This window comes from Limulus polyphemus, unplaced genomic scaffold (genome assembly GCF_000517525.1).
Source record: "Limulus polyphemus unplaced genomic scaffold, Limulus_polyphemus-2.1.2 Scaffold99, whole genome shotgun sequence".
Lineage (NCBI taxonomy): Eukaryota > Metazoa > Arthropoda > Merostomata > Xiphosura > Limulidae > Limulus > Limulus polyphemus.
Window position 1 is genome coordinate 1021691 of NW_013665709.1, and position 22268 is coordinate 1043958.

At 34.2% G+C, this 22268-nt stretch overlaps 1 protein-coding gene and 1 long non-coding RNA gene across 2 annotated transcripts in view; one reads left to right on the plus strand and one right to left on the minus strand.

Annotated features, from left to right (window-relative positions):
• Positions 1-4149, minus strand: part of LOC111088619 — a 10996-nt gene extending 6847 nt beyond the window's left edge. The window contains exons 1-2 of the long non-coding RNA XR_002613086.1: positions 4025-4149; positions 3448-3603 (exon numbers count right to left, since the gene is read on the minus strand). This is a non-coding gene — a long non-coding RNA (uncharacterized LOC111088619). The remainder of the gene's footprint in view (positions 1-3447; positions 3604-4024) is intronic.
• Positions 4150-4851: 702 nt separating this feature from the next.
• LOC106469862 (B-cell lymphoma/leukemia 11B-like) overlaps positions 4852-22268 on the plus strand; it is a 92061-nt gene continuing 74644 nt past the window's right edge. Inside the window, exon 1 of the mRNA XM_013930377.2 lies at positions 4852-5392. Coding sequence (XP_013785831.1) covers positions 5344-5392 — 49 coding nt within the window. The 5' untranslated portion in view covers positions 4852-5343. The remainder of the gene's footprint in view (positions 5393-22268) is intronic.

Genomic DNA, 22268 nt, shown 5'->3' on the forward strand with positions numbered 1-22268 from the left:
TCCACCGCCAACTCTTTGGGCTACTCTTTTACCAACGAATAGTGGGATAAACTGTAACTTTATAACGCTCCCACGGCTGAAAGGGCGAGCATGTTTGGTGGGACGGGAATTCGAACCCGCGACCCTCAGCTTGCGAGTTGAGCGCCCTAACCACCCTTGGCCATGCTGGGCCTCTTTAATGTGAACGAATCATCTTTGAAATATTAATCAAGTTTAAGATTTTATAGATATATTTCTATAGTCTGAAGCAACACGAGTATATGAACTAAAATTTTATAATTCTTTAAGCCATTGTTATCGTTATATTTCACTTTGTTGATTTGATTATTCTGGCCTCAGATTATGTAAACATACATATATAATGTTACTAACTTAGTATTTTTAGCAAATTTCAGACTATTTATGGCTCCAAGTTACTGTGTGTGTGTGTTTTTTATAAAGTCAGTCTTCAGAAATAATTATACGACATAAAGTTGAATGAAACGAACAAATTTACCTTTAAGCGGTAACATGACATTACGTTTTTTGTTATTATTTTTATACTGCTGAGGCAGTTAATCAAAATAGACGAAGATATGTCCAGCGAGTGTTTAAGCAGCAGTGTATTTATAATATACATATGTGAGGCAGAGCATATTAAAATAATTATTAGTGATTCATGATAACAAGCACAAAAAATGCAACAGGGTACATAAAGTTCGTGATCAATTGGATTAGAAAAGTTCTGGGTAGATGGCGCCACATATTTATATTTATGTAGAATGCCGAAAGTGTCGATTTTGTCTTCCGGTGAGTTATCTATGGTTTAATTATCAGGGTGAAATATGGAATCACTTTCATATTGCATATTTAATTTTAGTACTTGTGTAAACGATTATCTTTCTGAAAATTTATATAATCAATAAATGTATTTTAAGATAAAAAATGATTAATTTTGATAATTATTCTGTTTCCACTTTTTAATTTCATAGTATGTTATTTTATCAATATCTTACTCACTCTTCATTAGTTCCATTATTTCACGTGTTCTTTTGCAATACAGATATGATACCATTTCTCTTGTTTAAAATGTTTTAGTTTCGAACTCATTTCAAAATAGTTTTTACAATATTTATCTTTGAAAATCGATGTAATAGGTGTAAGAAAAGTACAAATTAAAGTATTAAAGCTATTATTTTGGGTATTTAAAAACGAAATGATGTAACTGATGACTTGGAAAAACAATGCAATTGATGAATGAAAGATACACTGTTAGAGATAACTCAAGTGACTGAGAGTGGAAAACCTCGAAGCTGCTGATACATGAAAATATTGTAACAATATGTGATATACGTCTTGAGTCATATTTGAACAACTTAACATTCTACTTGCTGTTAATGAGGCAGTTTTGTTGATTTTTCAAGAGAAGACGCGATTGTTGCATTGAAAAAATTACGATATCGTTATGTGAATAAAATATTGTTTATAGTGTAGAATCGTTTGATGAATAATGAAGTTTAGGTGTATTCGTAAAAAATATATATAAAACTTTATGTTGAAGTTGTAAATTACGCATTTGAGATGGTTAATTTCATGACAGCAATCGGCTATAGCTGTAAAAACAAACAAGCAAATTCAATCAAAATTTAAGTATGATAATTGCACAAGGAACATAAACAAAAAGTGTAAAAAATCCCCAAACGATAAGGTAGAATAATTTTTAAATCATATTTCAGCATTCAGTGTCCTTTTAGGATTTAATAACAAGCTACTTAACAGGAGCCTTTTTTTATTAGTACTCCTTGAAACATTTTTCGGAATTTCATATTTCAAGTATTAACGTAGGCTTATGAGTGATAAGTATATATATATAACAACACATTAGAACTGTTGTTCTTTCATGCATTATTTGTTTTGTTTAACCTTGCTTAGACAAATGTAATCAAATACATGAAATCCCTACTGTGTTGTCAAGCCAGCAGAATAAATATTTCAACATTACGAGGAAATATTTCACCTTTGATATAAAAACTTGTAAGATTATTGCTGAACGTTACAATACAAAATTCAATAGTAATTAAAAAAGTAATTGTGTTATTGTTTGATAAATACAGTTAAAAGTCCACGAGACAATCATATCACGAAGGTAAGATTCATATTAGCCAACCTACTGATTTGGTTGTAGTTAAACATAAACCTACACAATGGGCTAACCGTGATCTGCCCACCACGAGTATCGAAACGAGTGTCATAAACTTTCAGACTTACCGCTAAGACACTGGAGGGCGCCAAGTAACTAATGAAATGTTTTAATACTAAATAAAACAGGTTAATTATTTGCAACTCTGTATGTTATCAGTGTAAAAAATATTTAATTTAAATCTAGATCATAAATAAATTGAAAGTTCTGTTGTTTTTTCGTGTGTATCGTACATTGGTCAGAGATAGGTTAATTGGGGGGGGAGGGGACTCTATTTCGTAAAGACGAGAAATGTTATCAATTAATTCAGCCGAGTGACTAAACATTTTACTATTTGTATATAAAATAATTGGAGATAAATTCTGGTAGTTAAATGTTGATACTTCAAATAACTTATGAAAAAACTTCGTACGTTCAATCATTTTGTCACGTCAGGAGAAATAAATTAAAATATATATATGTATCAGGGTACAAAATTTCTTATTGGTCCTTCACGAAAATTGTAACTGGACTTCTAGGTATTCTAAACGATCCTTATCAGGTTTGACTGTCCACTCCAAGAACATGTATATATATATATATCAATTGTAGGTATGAATTTAAAAGTAATATACAATTGTAAATATTTATGTGGATATATGTGTAACATTAAACAAAGCCTTTTACTTGAAAAAACAGTTTTTGATTATATCGCTCATGTAATGTACATAACCATTCTATTAAAACAAATAAGCACGAAAAAGAATGTGACTTGAGATTACTATTTTAATATTGACCAAAAGGTGTTTTTCAATTGTTAGTATTCGTCACGATTCGTTTTGATCGATCCTGCCAATCTCACGTTCCAGGACTTTCTCATAATGTTTACAAATAGGCTAGGGATCCCCAGAAAGCTAGAGGCTACATTTGGGAAATTGAAGTAAGGAGGATAACTTTCACGAGATGAAAACGTAACTATGGTTTGAGAAAAAAATAGAGAATTGCACATTTGATTGCAAGGTAAAATAGGAAAATTGCTTGAAATTATAATCGGCCTTGTTGGTTATCCTAGTCGACCCACGGACTTCTAACTAGCTAATCAGGGCAGAGTAACTAAACGACACGAATATCATACCCTTATATATATATATATATTAATGAAGAACGTTAGAGGATAATACACTAAGATTTACGTAATTTAAAACGTATTTCTGTTATGTTCTGTTAAATGACTTTTAATTTTAAATGTATTGTAGTACTTAGTTTATTTAAAAAACAAATCTACTTACGGAAGGAACTTGTTCTACAGTTCCACCAATTATTGAACTGAAATCACGATTTCGCCTGTACTTCATTTGTCCTTGTTTTACGTCACATCTCTCACACACATACACCTCATTGGTTAATAAAGATGTTGAGTGATGATATACGTCATAGTCTATAACCTAGTTATGGTGTAAGTAGTGAATGAATATATATTTTGTGTTTTTACTAAAACATTTAGTATAATAAAATAAATATTTGAAATTTCCATGTATTAACAATCACTTTGGTTACAACCGTACTACAAGTTCACGTGTACGAGATACGAAGAGGAGATATTTACGTGTAACCTGTAGTACATTTGATAAAGCACACAAATAATATTTCTAAATAAGAAACGACTCATATGTAGTGTTCATAAAAAATTTCATATATGTTGCCATTTTTATTTTGTTTTATACAGTTTGGAAAATTTCTGAGAATAAAATAATCCAACTTAGTATCAATTTTTCTTACTGTTAACAAATGTGACCTCGTATTCGAGTGCAAATACGAGTTCTTTGTTGAATTAGGGTTATTATATAAAAAAATTGTTTACAGCACCTTTGTACATCATCTCTGGTCTGTGATTTTCTATCTATCTACATTGCTACACTCTAGTTCCTAGCCAGCGCGCGGATATGCCAATCAGCTTTCAGTGGGTTGACCTTTGGTCCACGTGGCACTCGTGACCACTCCTCTGCGGGCATGACGCTACGGGCAGGCGCGATAGCAAGAGACCTCGGACGAGCGGACTGCAATCTAGTCGTCGTAAAAGCGTACTATAATTTATGACGAAAGAATGGCTTCAGAGTGTTGAACTTTCTGAGAGCCGTGATATATTATCAACTAGATAGTGATATCCATATATATTTTGTTATTTGCGCGCGAAAGTTGAGGAGTATACCTTTTATCGCAGTTGCCGAGCGAGCCTACCTATTTTAATGTTATATGACGCAATATCGAATGCGGAATAGCACCTTTGTCGTTTCTATGCAATTATATATATAAAAACAGTGGTCGGATGTATGCAGGGCGTTGTGAAGGCAGTCTCGTGTAATAAATGCATTTTTCGAAATATCATTTAAAAGCTTGTCACCATAACCAGAAACTGTTGTCTTCAATCTAAAATTAATGTGTTACTGGCCGCATTCTGGTGACAATATAGTTAGTTGTTCAACATAGATTTTACACGTTGCGTATCTATGTTATATACTGTCCACATAAGAGTATATTTACGCTCATTCGAATGTGCGGACTGGAGCAGTTTATGTAAATTTATGTATTTAAATTTTAGGACGTTTCATTAGTGTATGTGTGTGTAATATGTGACGTTCACCTTTAGTTCAATCACTAGAACTGCACATGTCGATATAGTCACGAATGGGAGAAAATTTCATACGTTGGTTAACTTTCACTTCCATAAAATTGTAGTAAGAGACTTGCTCTCCCTTTCTCTTTGAGCTTGCCGTACATTAGTCACCCCTACGGAGGCTACATAAGGTGGGTTATGTCATAATCACGAGCAGCGCACACTCCAGCCAAGAGCGCAGGATACGGAGAAACTCACCAGTGACCACTACACGTACCTCACACCCCTGCCCTCGCTAGCTCAGTCGCTTTCTTCGGTGGGCCGCGTGCACGTCGACTTTGAGTGGCGAGTAGTCTGAATGAAGCTACATATGCGTGCGCAGCACTTATAATTCTGACCAGCATATCCAATATGCAGATAAGGTCAACAGTAAGTTGGCTTGGCGACCCATAAATTAATGCAGGTGCAAGAGATTAGATTATTCTCTGTGCAGTAGTAGAAACTACATTTATTCGTTTGAAGTACTTGTAGAACTAACCACGCCATCGTTGTCTTTCTTAAACCAGATGAAATGTCACGAAGAAAGCAGGAACGACCTCAACCAAGAAAACTAATCACTGGTAAGTAGACATATTATGTTCATAATTAAAATATAAACTATAGGTTGACTACACTTTTTTTTCTAGACGAGAGAGAGCTTCGGGAACTCTATAGACTATGTCTTTTTCTGGTCAAGGACCGTGACCAATATCAGTTATTTGTGACAAACGCTATATACCGTGTTTTTAGTGGGTTTGACGTCCTCACTGTACTTGTATCATTTTTCCGACAAGCGAAACGAGCTCGCTAGTGTTCTTATGATGAAAGTCTTGTGTTCTGAGAGAATTTGTTACCATTGAAACAATCAGTAAATGTCCAAATAGTTTTTAAGCTCTGTGATGAAGACTACGCTATCCCGCGGTGCGTGTGAACTCGCTGCAGTTTAATCAGGCTTTGTAAAAATGAATAGGCTTAACACTGCCCTATATTAAAGCTGTATCGGAATGCTGAGGGCAGTGGAGTTACTAACGTGCTAACGTTGAGGGAAGCAGAGCATTAGGCAGTAAATAAATAAATATATATATTAATGATCAAACTATCAAAAAGCGCACCCGTAGTCCTACATATTCCACGGCTTTTAAACATGTCCACTAGCACGACTTTCGACTGGTTGTACACAGACTGCAAGAAGACCTTGTGCAACTACGCAAGCCCAACAAGTAAAAAAAAAGAAAGAAACGTTTATGTAATGGTTGGTCGTAAACAGAAACCAGTTGCTTTCGTCATGGGCTGTAAGAGCCTATAGCAATGCTAAACATAGATACATTTCTGTATACAGAACTACATCGGAGGTATTGCGTTTATTTTTGTACAAGTTTTAGTTCCTGATGAAGAAAAAAATCGATGTTTCTAACAATATACGCAATTAGAATACAAGTTTAACGGAGATGATATATATTCATATGTGTTTTTCGTTACAGTATATCGTTTCAAGTAAAAGTATTTGTTTTCTATTTGACTTTTAAATAGATAATAAAATCTATTTGTGATTTTCCTGTGCTCGAAACAAAATCACCATCAGTTAACATCATTACTACATCTTGATGTTACAAACTGTGTAACCCTACTATAATAATAAAATAAGTAAAAAAGAATAACGTGTTGTGATTCATTGAACTTCTGGAAAAGTACCGAAGGCTGTTAAAAGTATTGAATAATTACTTTAAACAAGTTTTTCTTCGGTACCTATAGGATGGTATACATCTGTGAGAAAAAGACACATTTCGGATAGAAACAGCAGATAGAAAAAGCCATTGAATCTAGTACACCAAAGGGCAGTATAACTTAAGTATGTGATAAGCATAAGAACTCAATTTGACATTGTATGTGTCTCGTTAAACGCTATTACACAATTAAAATAAATTTTTTTATTAACGTTTGAACACCGGCTGTACTAACTTCAACAGTGTTAATGTTTTTACCTATATCTAAATATAGTGCCATAGATTTTGTCATGTGGATAGAAGACAGTTCAGACAAGTCATGTATAACAATATGTATGGCGTTTATAAACTCAGGCATATTTCATGGGGAAAAAATGTTTCTAATAAATATAACTCGTTGCCTGAAAAATCACATAACCTTGACATATCCATAGCATGATAAGTTACTTTTAGTTATATCTACTATCACATTTGGAGCTGGCCAGCCGTCTTCGATTCCGTGCAGTAACACGACATATTCCGCGCAATTTGTGTTGTGAGTGGTACGTTATAATAGCGAGAGTGAATGGTGGGTTGTGGGGTGCTGATCACTGGCTGCCTTTACTCTGGTCAGTAGTTCAAAATTAGAGACGGCGGCATATAGCCTGATATAGCCATAAGTACGAAATAAGTACTTTTCAAAAATATTATGGTAAGTTCACACACAGACAGATTTATAAACTGTAATTAAGTCAAATAAATAAGTACGTAATATATACAAAAACACAACATACAATTTCTAGAAAAAGATCGTATTTTTGTAGTGAACTAAAAACAGATTTGTGAGAGTAAATATTTGTTTATTCTACTTATACACAAACATATATCTTTATATGCATATTTAAATATTCTTTTCTCATATTACAGTCAAAGTACAGAGGTGTACAACTGTATATAATATGTAGAAGTATAATTTGGGTAAAGTAATTATGACTTCAAGAAATTCTTTGTTAACAATGCTTTTGTCTGTGTTTCCATACGTATGTGGCCCGGCATGGCCAGGTGGTTAGGGCGCTCGACTCGCAATCTGTGGGTCGCGGGTTCGAATCCCCATTCCACCAAACATGCTCGCCCTTTCAGCCGTGGGGGCGTTATAAGTGACGGTAAATCCCATTATTCGTTGGTAAAAGAGTAGTCCAAGAGTTGCCGGTGGGTGGTGATGACTAGCTGCCTTCCCTCTAGTCTTACACTGCTAAATTAGGGACGGCTAGCGCAGATAGCTTTGCGCGAAATCCGTAACAAACAAACCATACGTATGTATATGCATATACATATTGTAGTATACAGTATTTGTGTGTTACGTTATTTTATCAGTCTTCACTTGTAAGCCAGGATAACAAGACGATTCACCGGAAACCCACGGTATTAGTCACTGAACATAAAAAAAAAATCATTAGTCATCTATTCAAAGAAATTATAGAACTGGAATATAAAGGTGTTCTATGAATCATAAAGTAACGATCTTAAAGTATTATTAAATATTTGTGGCCGGTACCATATTATTGAATTACTCTGTATTTTATGAGTGTCGAAAATATATGCTATTACATCTGTTTATTTGCGTTTAATGTTTTATGTGATTGTCTGTGGCGTGACTGCACCTTATATACATTTATGATATAAAATGACGTATCCTTTAGTAAAACAAGAATAATAAACATATAGAAAAATAGGCAAAATTACCCGTTATGTTACTGTTGATTACACGTGGAGTTTAAGCTTCGAGTAACTATTGGACATAATTGGCGAGGAGTAAGCGTGTCTTTGACTTATTTTTGATTTTTTCTTCACCTTGTGTTTTTGTTGTTATTGTTGTTTTGGTACTATATCAAATACAGGTAGATCAGAGACAAGGAGGAAAAATAAACTTTTCAAAAATTATAAATAAATTTTATGTTCAAAATATTTTCAATTCATACACATCTAAAAACTGGATAAAGAAACCAGTATATTGTGGATTACATCTAATTCTTCTAAGAATGATATTTTTTTGTATAAAATTGGGCTACATTTGATATTTCACTATCAACAGAAACCGTTGTGTACTTTTAAACTAAGGTTTTGTTGTTAGAGAATAGGGGAAAATCTAAATGAAAGATGAAATATAAGTGAAGAAGACAAAGAAGCTTAAGTTAGTTTTGTTTCAAAATTCGCAATCAGAAACAGTTGTTAGTGGTGTTACAATAATTAGAAAACTTGAATTAATGGTATTATTAATAAATTTATCAGCATAAATGGCGAAATCTTATGTTATTTCAAAATATTTTGATAAGTTATAGAGAAACAAAAATATTTTTTAAGAAACAACTTACAGGCCACAAAGAGTACAAGATGTGTAATGTCTTAATGCTATAGAATACAGCACAGAGTTAAAGAGTCTGGTTGAGATAACGTAGAAAGATTTTGACAAAATTATTATTTTTTTCCATAAAGTTCTGTAACATTTAAAGAATTACTGAAAGATGTCATTTAAAAACTCAGAACAGTTGGTAGTGCACTGACTTTTGAATACTGACTATACTAATATAATCTTGTAACAGGTTCTATTATTGATTGAGTACTTTTCGTTAAAAAAACAAGAATGCAAAGTCCAACCCTCTTAATAACCAAATCGTATCATTTATCCGACTTAAGGTTCTACGCTTACAGGGGTCCCCCGGTGGGTCAGCGGTAAGTTTATGGTCTTACAATGTTGAAATTCGAGATTCGATTCCCTGAGGTGGACAGAGTAAATATAGCCATAAATAAACTAAGCTAGTAAATAAACTAGTATAGCTTAGCACTAAGAAAAACGACAATAAAAACACCTACATGCTTACTGACGATAAGCCTAACTTCAGAAACAACGCTAAGTAATCGCTTGGTAATTTTCTCGTATCTACATTATTTCGTATCTTTACTGTTGCGTCGAAAAACAATATCCGTGTTCATGTTACTGAAATAACAGACAAATGACTAACGAACTCAATAATCAATCAACTACTGTAACAGACTATAATCTGTCAACAATCTCAACAACCTACTTTAGCATAACTCGTGTTTTTATATCGCTCAGTAGTTTCCTAAACGTTCAAAAACTTTCGGTCGTTGAGCTACCACAGGTCACATGACTCAAACTCCCTCTAGGCAATAAAACAAAAATAATAACACATAGCATACAACACTGCCTTCTCCCTAGTTGTGAAAAAATCCTATTACAAAAGAAGACAACTGTAGATTAAACTGTAATTAACACTTAATAATCGACAACATCAATATTCATAAGATAGACATTACAATCATCACGTGATTCATTAAATGTGTGAAACAAAGTAAAATAAGACATTTGATCAACAAAACGAAGTTTATCTACTTATTTACTGTCTCTAAACTGTTCAGTCACCAATTTTTTTATGGTTTTTCTTTTCTGTGGCTTATGGTAAGCAGATGGGATAACCATTTGTCCTTGTCGCTTAATGGGTTAGCGGTAAGTTTATGAAATTACAAATCTAAAATTCCTTGCAGTGGACAGATCACAAATAGCCCATTCTATACTTCTGCGCTAAAAAATAACCTATTGTCCTTTATTAACACTTGCTGTCTTGTCACTGGGGGAGTTCTCTTCATGTAGACTATCGAAGAAATCCTCTAGAGGGTCCAGCTCTAGTGGTATCTAGAAGTGATTTCGACAAGAATCTCGAGCTCTTAAGTAGCTTGGCTTATTTTTGGTGATGTCTGCTCTGAAGCTAAACATTTGGTCATTCTCCCGTTGACATACTCCCAAAGACGGTTACAGTGGATGATCTTGGGTTTGGACCACCTGTCTTTCGAGATTCTGGTTTGTTGCTATTTAAATTGGCTTTCTTCACTATCCTATACTTCTATCCTTGTCATCCCTGGAAGTCCAACCTGTGGTGGTGTAAATGTCCCAGAGTGTATATGAATTTCTTTGTTATATAGTGTGAAACTGTTTGAAGCTAGTCTAACCTAACATTCATTCCAGCATATGAAGTCCATCCTCTTATCTGCAACCTTCTTCAGTATAAATTGGCTACACCTCATGTTGTAGAGACGCTTCCCACTGTGAGGGTGATTTCTAACTTTCATCTTGCTGAAACTTTATGACCATTTGATGTTCCCATTAATTTGTCCTATTGTTTCTTCTCTGTGGGCAATTTCTCGGCTTCCATTACCAAATTGGGTCGAAAAGTTGTAGTTTCTCATCAAAATCTTTTGGTTTCTTATTTGGACGATGTTGTTGAGGTGGGCTGCTAAACTCTGTAACTTGATAAAATGGTGATATATTTAGAGTAGTCCAGGAAGATCCAACAATTGTAGATTGCAAAAGTAATGATAATAAGTTAGACTAGATGGGTTTTGCTGTTTCACATTTCATAACTAATGGTGGAAGTCATGAGAATATGCTGAGAGAGATGAGGTTGTTTTGATCCTTGCACTTACCAATTCAGTTTCTTGATGTTTAATTCTAGTTTGATGTCTTTCTGTACATTCTTTATGGCTTCTTCGATTTTGGTATTATAGTCCTTCAGCATTTCACTGGTATCATTTTGTACTTCTTTGATTTTGTTTTTATAACCCTTTTATACTTCATTGATGACTTTTATATTTCTTTGATTCTGTTGTTATAATCCTTATGTGCATCATTTCTAGCAAATATTCAATCTGGCTTCAAGCACGTGTTGTCATCTCGAAGTTTGGTCTTGATTTTATTTTATTTTTATTAAAATAACTCCACTTTTGACAATTATTGTAATAATTTCTGTTGTTGAGTAAGTTTTTTCGGATTATTCGTTAAGCCCCCAGTGGCACAGCGGTATGTCTGCGGACTTACAACGCTAGAATCCGGGTTTCGATACCCGTGGTGGGCAGAGCACAGATAGCCCATAGTGTAGCTTTGTGCTTAATTATAAACAAACAAATTATTCGTTAAAAATAAGAATACAAGATCCAGTCTACTTAACGAACGCGTTTTATTTCTCCGACTACAAAGTCTACATTCCACGGTTTTACGAACTGACTTCACAAATAACTCTAAGCAATCACTTGGTAATTTTTGTATATCTATGATGATAATTCGTATATCTACTACATAGACGAAACACAAACTCAGTATTCGTAAAATTGAAGTAACGGCAAGCCAACTAGCAAATTCAGTAATCAATCAACCACTGTAACAGACTCACTACTTAATTGTGTAATAATTCATGTGATAGTTGCACTCGGCTAATCGTGACATCAATCATTTCAGTTCTAAACCAAGTAAATTAACAATTATGTCAATTGTTTGAGCCGTATTAACGAAAAAGTAGAGTAGCCAGTTCCCTATGCATATGTGCCCCACCTAGTCAATGGGTCCACAGTGTTTTTATTATTATTTAAATTTTATATAATGTGTGCCCCACCTAGTCAATGGGTCCACAATGTTTTTATTATTATTTAAATTTTATATACAGTGAGAGTCTCACCTATTTCTCTCTAAACTCACTGAAATTAGTTATTAATTGCTTTCTCAGATATTGTTTTAAAATTTGGAACTGTTATGTTTAAAGTAACCACATTTGGTAAAAAAAGCTGTTTTGAGGGATAAAATTTTGATGCAAAGAAACGAGGGCTTGAGGAAGAAGGAAGGTCCACAGAACTAAAGTTGCATATGGGCTATGTCGTTCTTATGTAACTTTATGTAAATGTCTGTATAACAAAAAGTATTATCTACGTTGAAGCTATAACCGTCTCGTGGGTATGGTATTGTGTGTTTGTTTCAACTTTTTAAATACTTAAAAACGACTATAAACAATAGAGTAATCCAGCCTGTTAAATATACGATATTTGTTGAATATTCATACAGTAATTAATTAAGTGGGCAATTATGAAGGGTCGCCCGGTGGGTCAGCGGTAAGTTTCTGACATATAATGTTAAGATCCGGGGTACGATTTGCCGCGGTGGCCAGAGAGCAGATAACTCATTATGTAGCTAAAAAAACCGTAAAAAACACACACCAACAACAAAGAAGAGGAACGAAATAAATATAATAAGGATTCTTCCACGGTATCATAGAAATATTCGTTTTTATATTATTCTAGTGTTATATGATCACAATAATTTCAACTTTAATAAACTGTTTGTTGTTGTTGTTGAACTAATTCACCTGAGTGTTGCACACATTTGGAATCACTCATCTTCTTGGGAAAGTAATTATTATTATTTGTGCGTATGTGTGTGAACAACATTCTGCTGCTCTGGTTTGAATTTCTTCTTCCATTTTGCTAGTCCACTTGTGTACTGTAAGGGGCCAAGTTTTGTTATAAAGTATGTGTGACTTTTCTACAATTCCAGCTGCTTATCCGGTTTTTTTATACTTTTTTTTAGGGCCTCACGCAATAAGGGGTCAAATTGGCATATGCTCGGTGAAGGTTTGAGGCCTCCAGCCAGTCTCATTGAGCAGTGCATGTGCATGTACGATAAGTTGGATGGACGTCTGCCCTAACAAGTTAAATCTTCTTGTTGCATAATGCCAGTTTCCTATACAATGTGATATACGTTCATACTGGACACAAACGCACCAGGTGGATGTAAAGCGTGAAAGCGCGCAGCTTTCAAGGACTCGTGAAAAAAAAATCGTTGACCGTATATATCTTGGGAGTGTCCACAAAGGTTTTTAACTTTTTTTTCTCTTGACATGGCCCCTCTTCCTGGGGCATCCATGACCAGGGGCATTGATAAAAGACGCGCTCCCTCCCCTCTTAAAAAAAACGTTAGGTTACCATTGTGCGAATTCAAGCTTGATAGAATTACAATGGGTCCAGCAGCAACAATGAGTGAAAATAATGTATATACATTAAACTTTTCACAGCGTATATTTTTTTTTCTGTTACTATTATTTTTCATTTTATACTCGTGTGTTCTGATAATGAGGATGTGTTTAGAACATGTAAAGAACAAGAAATTGGTATGTATTCCTAAAAAAAGCATCGTATGAAGTTTATTACAGTGATTAGATAAACTCACTTACAATATAAGACCCATATAATACTTTAAACCCAAAGCTGATAATTGTGTATCAGTAAAGTTTTCGTGTTTTAAACCGCTCCAATATCGTGGAGATTAAAAACATAGTTGCAGATATTTAAAAAAAGGAGGAATCATAGCTAATCGAAACAGTGGAAGTCAAGTGAAGATTTGGAAAAGAAAGGCAAAGACGATTAAATTATAACGATAGACAGATGTGATGGATAAAAGGTTCAATGAACCTCACAATTCCAGATAAACTGGGAAATTATAGAGAATTCAAAAAAAGTTACTTCTTATTATTTCGGTACCTCTCAGCAGCTTTTTAATTAATATGACACCTTCATTAAATTTTATTATACTTTTAATGGTCCAGTTTCTATTACGTTTTACCTTACGCGATGTGCAAGGTCCTTCTGCTACTTTTACTGAAGTAATAAACAGCAAAGAAAAGAAAATAATGATTATATATATATATATGTATATATATTAAGACTATAAAAACTATATTATAAAAATTCTGGTATCTCATAAGAATGAAGCTTTTGTCAAATGTTCTACAAATATGAACTTTGTAATACACGAATAAAGCGTGCTTCAGATAATCAACTAATATTTTCTGTGTAATCTGGCACTGAAGTGTACTTCAGATGTATGTACTATCAGTATGCACTAGTAAGAATAAACACGGTGAAATACACAGGTTTTTAAGATAACAAAAATCCGGTGATAGTGTCCATTTTATCATTTACGTTATGACATCATTGGTGGTTTCTCTCTTCTTGAAAAAAAAAGATTCAATGTCAGTAAAAAAATAATACTAATACACGAAAATTATTATGTATATGTAAAAGACGATTTTCCGATTTCACAATATATTGTCTCTTGGTTCTTGGTTGTCTCACTTAAATAAGTTAGCGTTATTCTTCTTGAAATACTTTCATTGCTCTATGGAATAGACAGATTATAAAGAGGTTTATAGTGTGAGATGAAACAGACAACTTACAGAAAGTTTTCAGACATGAATTCAAGTAAAATAACGTAAGCAAAGATATAAAACAAATGAACTTAAAACCTATATAAAGTGTATGTCTTGAGTTTTTGAGAAATGTTTGGTTGTGAAGAAGTTATCATGCAAAGTTTTCGCGCATGACAGACTTCGCAAATAAACCCCAAAACCAAACCAACCAAAGGCAGATGGCAAGTATTTGAAAATGTTAATTTTTGGAATGGAATCGGAAGTTAAAGGGATTATTTGAGAAGGGAGGATTAACAAAAATAAGAAATAGAAAGCAGGGTGAGTCTTCAAAACAGTTTCAAAATAAAGTCTAAAAAACAATAATACGATAAGAATAATTTAAAAGTTATCATCAGAAGAGGAAAAGTGGTAACATTAAATTTAGATGCTACCTATGTTAATATTTATTGTGAGTCATTCTTGCTTTTCTCCAGGGAAAACTTCACTCTCATGGGCCCGAAAGTTTTGCTCAGAATCCTTTCCACTTTTGACATATATATAAGATGTTTTACAAGCACAATATTTTTTAACGTTAAACTACTTGAATATATTTGTCTGTAAATTCCACCTGCTTTAGTCAGTACTTTCTCGTACATTGGCACACAGCTATTAAAATGTAAGTGTGGCGTGTATGTGCTCAGTTATACTGTTTTATTCTTTGAAAATCGATGATACAGGTGTACAGCCTTTCTAATGTTAAAAAACAAGAACGAGAACACTAATGTGTACATTTGGCATTAATTAAGACATTTGTTAGGCTTGCTCAATTCAGCCATTTTGTTTTTCATATCAACAACTAATAAAGAAATATAAAATACTAATCCTAACAGAAGCATAGCTTGATTAAAATCTATGTTCACTACTTACAGCTGCTGCTTCATTTAAAGAAAACTAGAAAGAAATAGTGACGCTCATTTTATCCTCTTGTGTTCTTTTTTCCTGCGATCTTATTACCTCTTATTGTCCAGCAGAAAAGTCCTTGAAGCTTCATTCTTGTTCAAAACCGTTGTCCGTGTAATTACGTCACAAGCGGGGAGAAAAACTGCACGGTCATGTCACGTGCACTTTTTTACGCCATGTCCAGACAGCAGCTGTACTGTAGCCCAATAATGGCGTCATCTTGACGCAGGTTCAAGTGGTCAGAGGGTGTTTTTTATGTCTAGCTGGTTCGTTAGAGAACTCTGAATAAGGGAAGCTACTCCCATTTGGAGGTTGATTCCTCCGCCTTTGAATAGGGAGATTAGCTATGTACCTTTGTTTAGCCCACGTTTCAGCTTTAAACATCTACATAACGATTGCTTTAAGCTGCGAATTCGATTTTTAGTTATAAGTTATGTAAAAAACGAGTAACATTTGTTAAGTTGCCCATTATCGAGGGAAAAAAACAAAGTGAGGCTAAACAAAATATGTATTAGATATATAAAAACCTAATAAATAGAGCACAACCAGCGTTAGTTAGAAGATTATGCATATAGAATGTCTATTAATGATGTAAGCTCTTTCAAAGGAAATCAATTATGTATAAAGACTAAAAGCTTATACATAATTTGCGATTAACTCCCACTTTAGTCCTAAAATTTCTAAGTAAATTGCATATTCAAAGATTAATCTAGTACTACAGAAGAGTTGTAGAAGAGTTAGGTGCTTGCTTGTGTATGAATAAATATACTTCAAATAACACTTACATATATATCAATGTCAAGGTGTCAGTTCGTCTTTCGAAATGGCTTCTTTTCCCCTTTTACATTAAATATGTATTTCAGGTTTATGGTATACATGTTAACTCTCTCAGTATAGTTTCACCGTATTATATGTGGCAGTTTAAATGTAATATTAAAACGACAGATAAATAGGGTTTAATATACACCGTAATGAACGATATACACATGCCTTTTGTAACAAAGTAAAGATAAGTTTAGATTAAAAGGAGACTGAAATATGTTTAAAACACATCATAATCTGTTGAAGAACGTGTTAGTATTATATGGTTTATTATACACCGTAATGAAGGATATACACATGCCTTTTGTAACAAAGTAAAGATAAGTTTAGATTAAAAGGAGACTGAAATATGTTTAAAACACATCATAATGAACCATCATAATCTGTTAAAGAACGTGTTAGTATTATAAGAATGCTTTTGAGATTAGTAATCAAAAGGGATTTAATTCTTTAATTCAAGCAAATGTCTTTCACAAAGGTGTTTAGTTATCATAAATTGAACTTTGGGATTGAGTGATTTTTATATCAACTCTCCAAGAGGAAAATTTGTTAGACAAAGAGCCTAACACTTGTAACATTGATCTTTATCCTGCTTTTATAAGGAGTTGAAGACAGTCCATTTACCAAGAACGGCGACTTTATGACTACCTTTTCATGGGGTATATTACGGACGGTATAAAAAAACAGTACTGAACCTAATATTTGAAACAAAAAATGATGCATGAACTTACAGATATTTACAAATATTTTACTAAACTGAAATGTAACATACCTTTATTCAATATTCGTTCCCTTTGAGGAGAGTAACGAAGAGACATCGTCCACGCACATAATCAAAGAAGAAATAATGTATAAAAAGTGTGATTTCAAATATGTATGGGTATGAAGTACTGATATAAAGCTACACCCCAAAAAAAGAGTGACTTCATACCCTTCGTCAGAAAAAGTTATTTTAAACCCACAACAGAATTATGAACTATTTAAATAGAAATACATACTTTAAGAAGTCATACTTGTATATGTTTCGAAGATAGTTTTCTAAATAAAATGTTAATAAAATCTTTGTAGTAAAAATAACATTCACTTAATGTGAGTGCTTGTTTTCAAACACTATTTATTGTTTTACATTTGTTTTCACCTAATATTTAATCTACTTTCTGTTTAGTTTATAAATCCACATCTTTACATTATAGCAGGAGTTTTGAACTTTTATTTGTTTTTAAAACTTACGTGTTTTTCTTTTTCTTAGAGTGTATCAATTTATTTATTTATTTTGATTACAAAAATTAAATAAAAAGTTGCTGGCATGCGCTGCGCAAAATTTGTCACCGTGTTGAAAGAATGGAGTTGTGCTTATAAAGTTAGGCATGTGTTTACGTCACACCTCTAATTTTAGGTTCAATATATTACTAAAATATAGGATCAGAAAATAAAACATGAAGAGTTATGGCTGAACAAAGATTTTTAAACTTAACAATAAAAAGAAAAGCATGTTTACAATCATATTCCGTGGAGTATTACAGTTTAATCGATAACCAGTAAATATTCTTTTTTTTCTTTACATTACTTCAAACAGTTGTTCATCGATGATCTTTGCCCTTAGAGCTTGAGCCATATATAACTATAATGTAATATTTTAACGTAGTTTTTCATATTGAAACAGTTTAGATTAGTGGTTTGGAAAACATTATAATTGTCGTTTTAAGTTATCTGTACATTAAATGGGAGGTTGTTTGTGTTTTGGCGTAAAACTACGCTCTTCCTCTTGGGTGGAATCGAATCCTGGATTTTAACGTGTAAGTCCTCAAACTTACCACTGTTGACCAACCAGGGGTTAAATGGAGAGAACTAGGCCATGCAAGAGAGAGATACTATATTTGTGTGATCCCAACAGCAAAGTATCGTTTTCCTGTAGGAATTGTTATCTGTGAGAGAATACAGTCCGCTCGAGGAAAAAAAAGAAAAATACGTAATTTGGAAGCCTAGCATATCTTCCTGGAATCCAATAAGTGCCTTAATTGTCTCGTTTTCACTGCATTGCAAGATAGCCCCTATTGGGTTGTTATGAGATGCAGTGGTTTTCTTGTAGCATATATGCATATTCTGTACGCTGAACTTTTGTTACATTAATAAATTATAATTATGAAGGTATCAAGATGACATTTTTAGTTGTTGTTTTTTATGATCGGTACAATGCATTTAGTAGCATTAACGTACTTAGTCTCGATTTTCTTTTCTTCAAATAACATGCCGTCCTTTTTCAAAATAAAGCTTCTTATTCCGCCTCCTCCCTTTTACAGCCTATTTAAGTACAAACATATCACATACAAAAAAAACACACCACATTTCAGATAAAAAAAATCACATGCCAAAGCGCTCAAGTTATCGAGTTCTCTAAATGTGAAATCTCTCTTATTCGTGGCAAAAGTGCAAAACTTCCAAACGTAAACTTATCGGGCTTGAATATAATACGAGTCACTGTCTCATGCCTCAGCTGCTAAACAACCCTTGATGATGATTCACTATGTCTAAAGTATGCATAAGCACACATGCCATTACACTGTGCTTCCTGTCCTAAAAATAACACAAACCCTTGGCATATATTAGACAAGCAAAACAGATTGAGAGGGCAACGCATAACCGTCGCGTTTTTCTGCTTTAACCCTGTATAATTTGCGTCTTAACTTTTAATCTTTTGCTTGATAGGAGTGAGTGATAAGAAAGCTCAAATGCTTTTGTACAGTTTAACACAACTAATTCTAAAGCATGTTTTCACGAGAGTCTCCTACTTGCACTTCGTACATAAATGTGATGGGTTTTTCCAGTTTCTAGTACGAACGAAAATGATTAAATATTTACATAAAAGAAAGTATTTGGCCACACGACCATTTTTCCGTGACTGTGTGAATATCATCTGGCCACAAGCTTTCTCCCCATGTAGATTTTGTAATTCATGTTTTCAGATCTTGTCTACGCTGTAGCCTTTTATCTCGTTTATTAATCCATATACAATTTTCAAGCGATGAAGAATTAACCTACAACATATCGATCGAAACATCCTACGTTCTTCAAAAACGCCAGAAAAACAAACAACAATAAAACACACACTCATGTACTCTACTTTCAATATTTGTACATTTACGACTGCTACGTCTATGCGCGGGCTTATCTCAGCTCGGAAAACGTGCACGTATTTCCGTAGTTGTTATGGCGTTTGTCTACGAATATATTATAAAAACTGTTTTGCTGATTATTTCATCGCCCATTCCCATTTTGTATTTGTGTTTCAGTGTTGAAATGCGTGTCAATATTTTACGAAACTTTATTTGTTTTCTAGTTTAGTATTCAGTTCCCTGGAGAAGAAGAAAAAAATCAATTGAGCAGCGTTACTAGTTGGCGAGGGCACCAGTTGCTTATATGAATTACCGAGGAACGTGGTGAAAACTGTCGTACATAATACCAACGTCATTTCCTGATTGGATTATTTCACTTCCTGTTGTGAGTGCTTTCTACATAGTTTCACATATCGTTATTAATGTCAGTGCAATTGTCTGCGAAACAAAACGTGAGCGACTTATGAATTATATTCGCCAAGAATAGTATTAAACATATTTTAGTGTTAATGTTGATAGTTCAGATGCGAAGAAATAACTGCTAGTTCTCTTTACGAGAGCCTTGCGTTATATTCACGTATCGATTTTCTTCAGTTGGGGGGTATTTATTAAAGCGTGGCACAATCTCAATTTCCTACGTATCAACATGATGAAAACAATATTCCACTCTACGCACTATATCCTCCCATATCTTCTTCCGGTTACACTACTCAAGGCGTTTGTGGCGTCACGATATTTTACATAAGGGCTGATACAAGTTATTTGTCTAAGAAGCTCGTAAAGGTATACAACACGACAGGCCTTATTTCAACATTGGGTGTAATGCTTGATCCACCTTTAAAGGGGCTTTGCGTGCCCTGTTGTTAGCGTGTCCGGACTGTGAATCCGAGAGTTCATGGTTCATGTCTTGTTGCGGCTAAAACGCACTCTGCATTTTGGGACCGTCAAATCCCACTGTTCGGTCAGATAAAAATATCCCCAAAGTTGGCGGCGGGTGCTGTAACTACCTTCCTCTAGTCTAGTATATCAGTTTAAAACTAGCTTTGCACGAAACTTCTAAAACAAAGAAACAAATGTATTTGTACATGTTTTCTGTTACCAACAGACTGCTTTAAGTTAGTTAATCACGCTAAAGAAGAAAAAGTGTCTGCCACCCGCTTTAAACAGGACAGCTTCAATATACTTGTATTTTGCAAGCCGTTGTATCGTGTGACCCGTTTGTGACCGCGACCTTACATATCTTCAAGTAAATGTGACTCAATCACTGGCCAAGCATGCCTGTTCCCATGGCAGCAAAACCTTGGGAAAGAGAACCTGTGTGGCTAGTGTCTGAGGATGAAGGAATCGTTTGACATACTATGGTTTCTTTACTTGAAAAGCTAGTGAGTACTTACGAATGTGTTTATGCGTGTATTACCCATCTATATGCCACACACATATACGCATATATGTGTATACAGAAAGCGAAACATGGTTAATATCTCAGCAGAATAAGTAATAAGCGTAACTGTGGAAGTATTTGAGTGTTTGCATGTGTACTTTTTAGAAATATATAACCTTTACGTAAATTGCAATTCAGTTACAAAATTCACACCCTCAAGTCTCAATTCTAAGTTCCAGTAACTTGCATGCTTATATGCATCACTAGGAAGATCTGATCACGAAAGTGTGAACAATAAAGCCATAGAAAGGTGCAAAGGAATAATAAAATTGCCCCTTTTCAGCTGGCATTGCCTTATACGTTTCTGAACTAGGATTTTCGATTTCTCCGCTAGAGGGAGTAGATATATAACTTTGTAGAGAAACAACATTATTAAACTAAAGAGGTGAAATGACAGGAAACATGGTTCCATTACACGCGCTTCAGAAACAATCAATGATATAACTTAAGGAACACTTTAACCTTTGGCATTAAATGTTTTACTGTTCAATGAAGCACGTGGCCTCGACCTGTGTTTGGTGTGGTGTGTCGTAGAACGAGTTGACACACTCTAACGCCCACGTCTAAACTGGACACTCCCTTCAACGTCGTCCTTGAACATATTTTGTTCTCTCTCTCTATCCTGATCCAAGTTAAAGGCTTACTAATTTTTCTTGGTGGAACACTCACCAATCAACACTTGTCATGTAAGGTCTCATGGAAGTGCCTAGTGTATTAGGTAACACTAGCAGATGCTCGCTCAAACAAGTTAACAGTAATTTTTCTAAAAATAGTGATGAATAATTATAAAATGTGTAGTCAACCCAATCCCTTTGATCAGAGCGTATATGCAATATGTTTGTCTAGTGGGCCATTTACAACAGTCTTGTGTCATCCCATGTGTTATTTCAATAACAAAAATTGTACTGTGTTTGTTTTTAAGCAAAGGAGACTGAATACAACCCATTGTTGGCAAAAAAACAACAACTTTGGTGTCGATGTAATGGGTGCATCCAACACATTAGAGCGCTAAGCTTCACTAAGTAACCGAGGTGATTTTTTTTTTCCGTTGGATATCATCGTGCCTTGTCATTTGTGAGCGCTTCTCGATATTTGTCATTTCTATAAGTATCAAAGGGGAGATATTCGATTCAAACAAATTTATCCACATGGTGTAATAAAACCGTGTTGATTACTCACTATTTTGGGATAGGCAGGTTGGTAGTTGGATTCCCGTTGGTTTGTTTGAAGTTAAGCACAAAACTGCACAATGGGCTGTCTGTTCTCTGCTCCCACGGGTATCGAATCCCGGTTTCTAGCGTTGTAACTCCGCAGACATTCCGTTATGCCACTGGGGGGGGGCAAGAAATATATAAACCGAACCACAACGATTATATAATCAAACACGTTTCTCG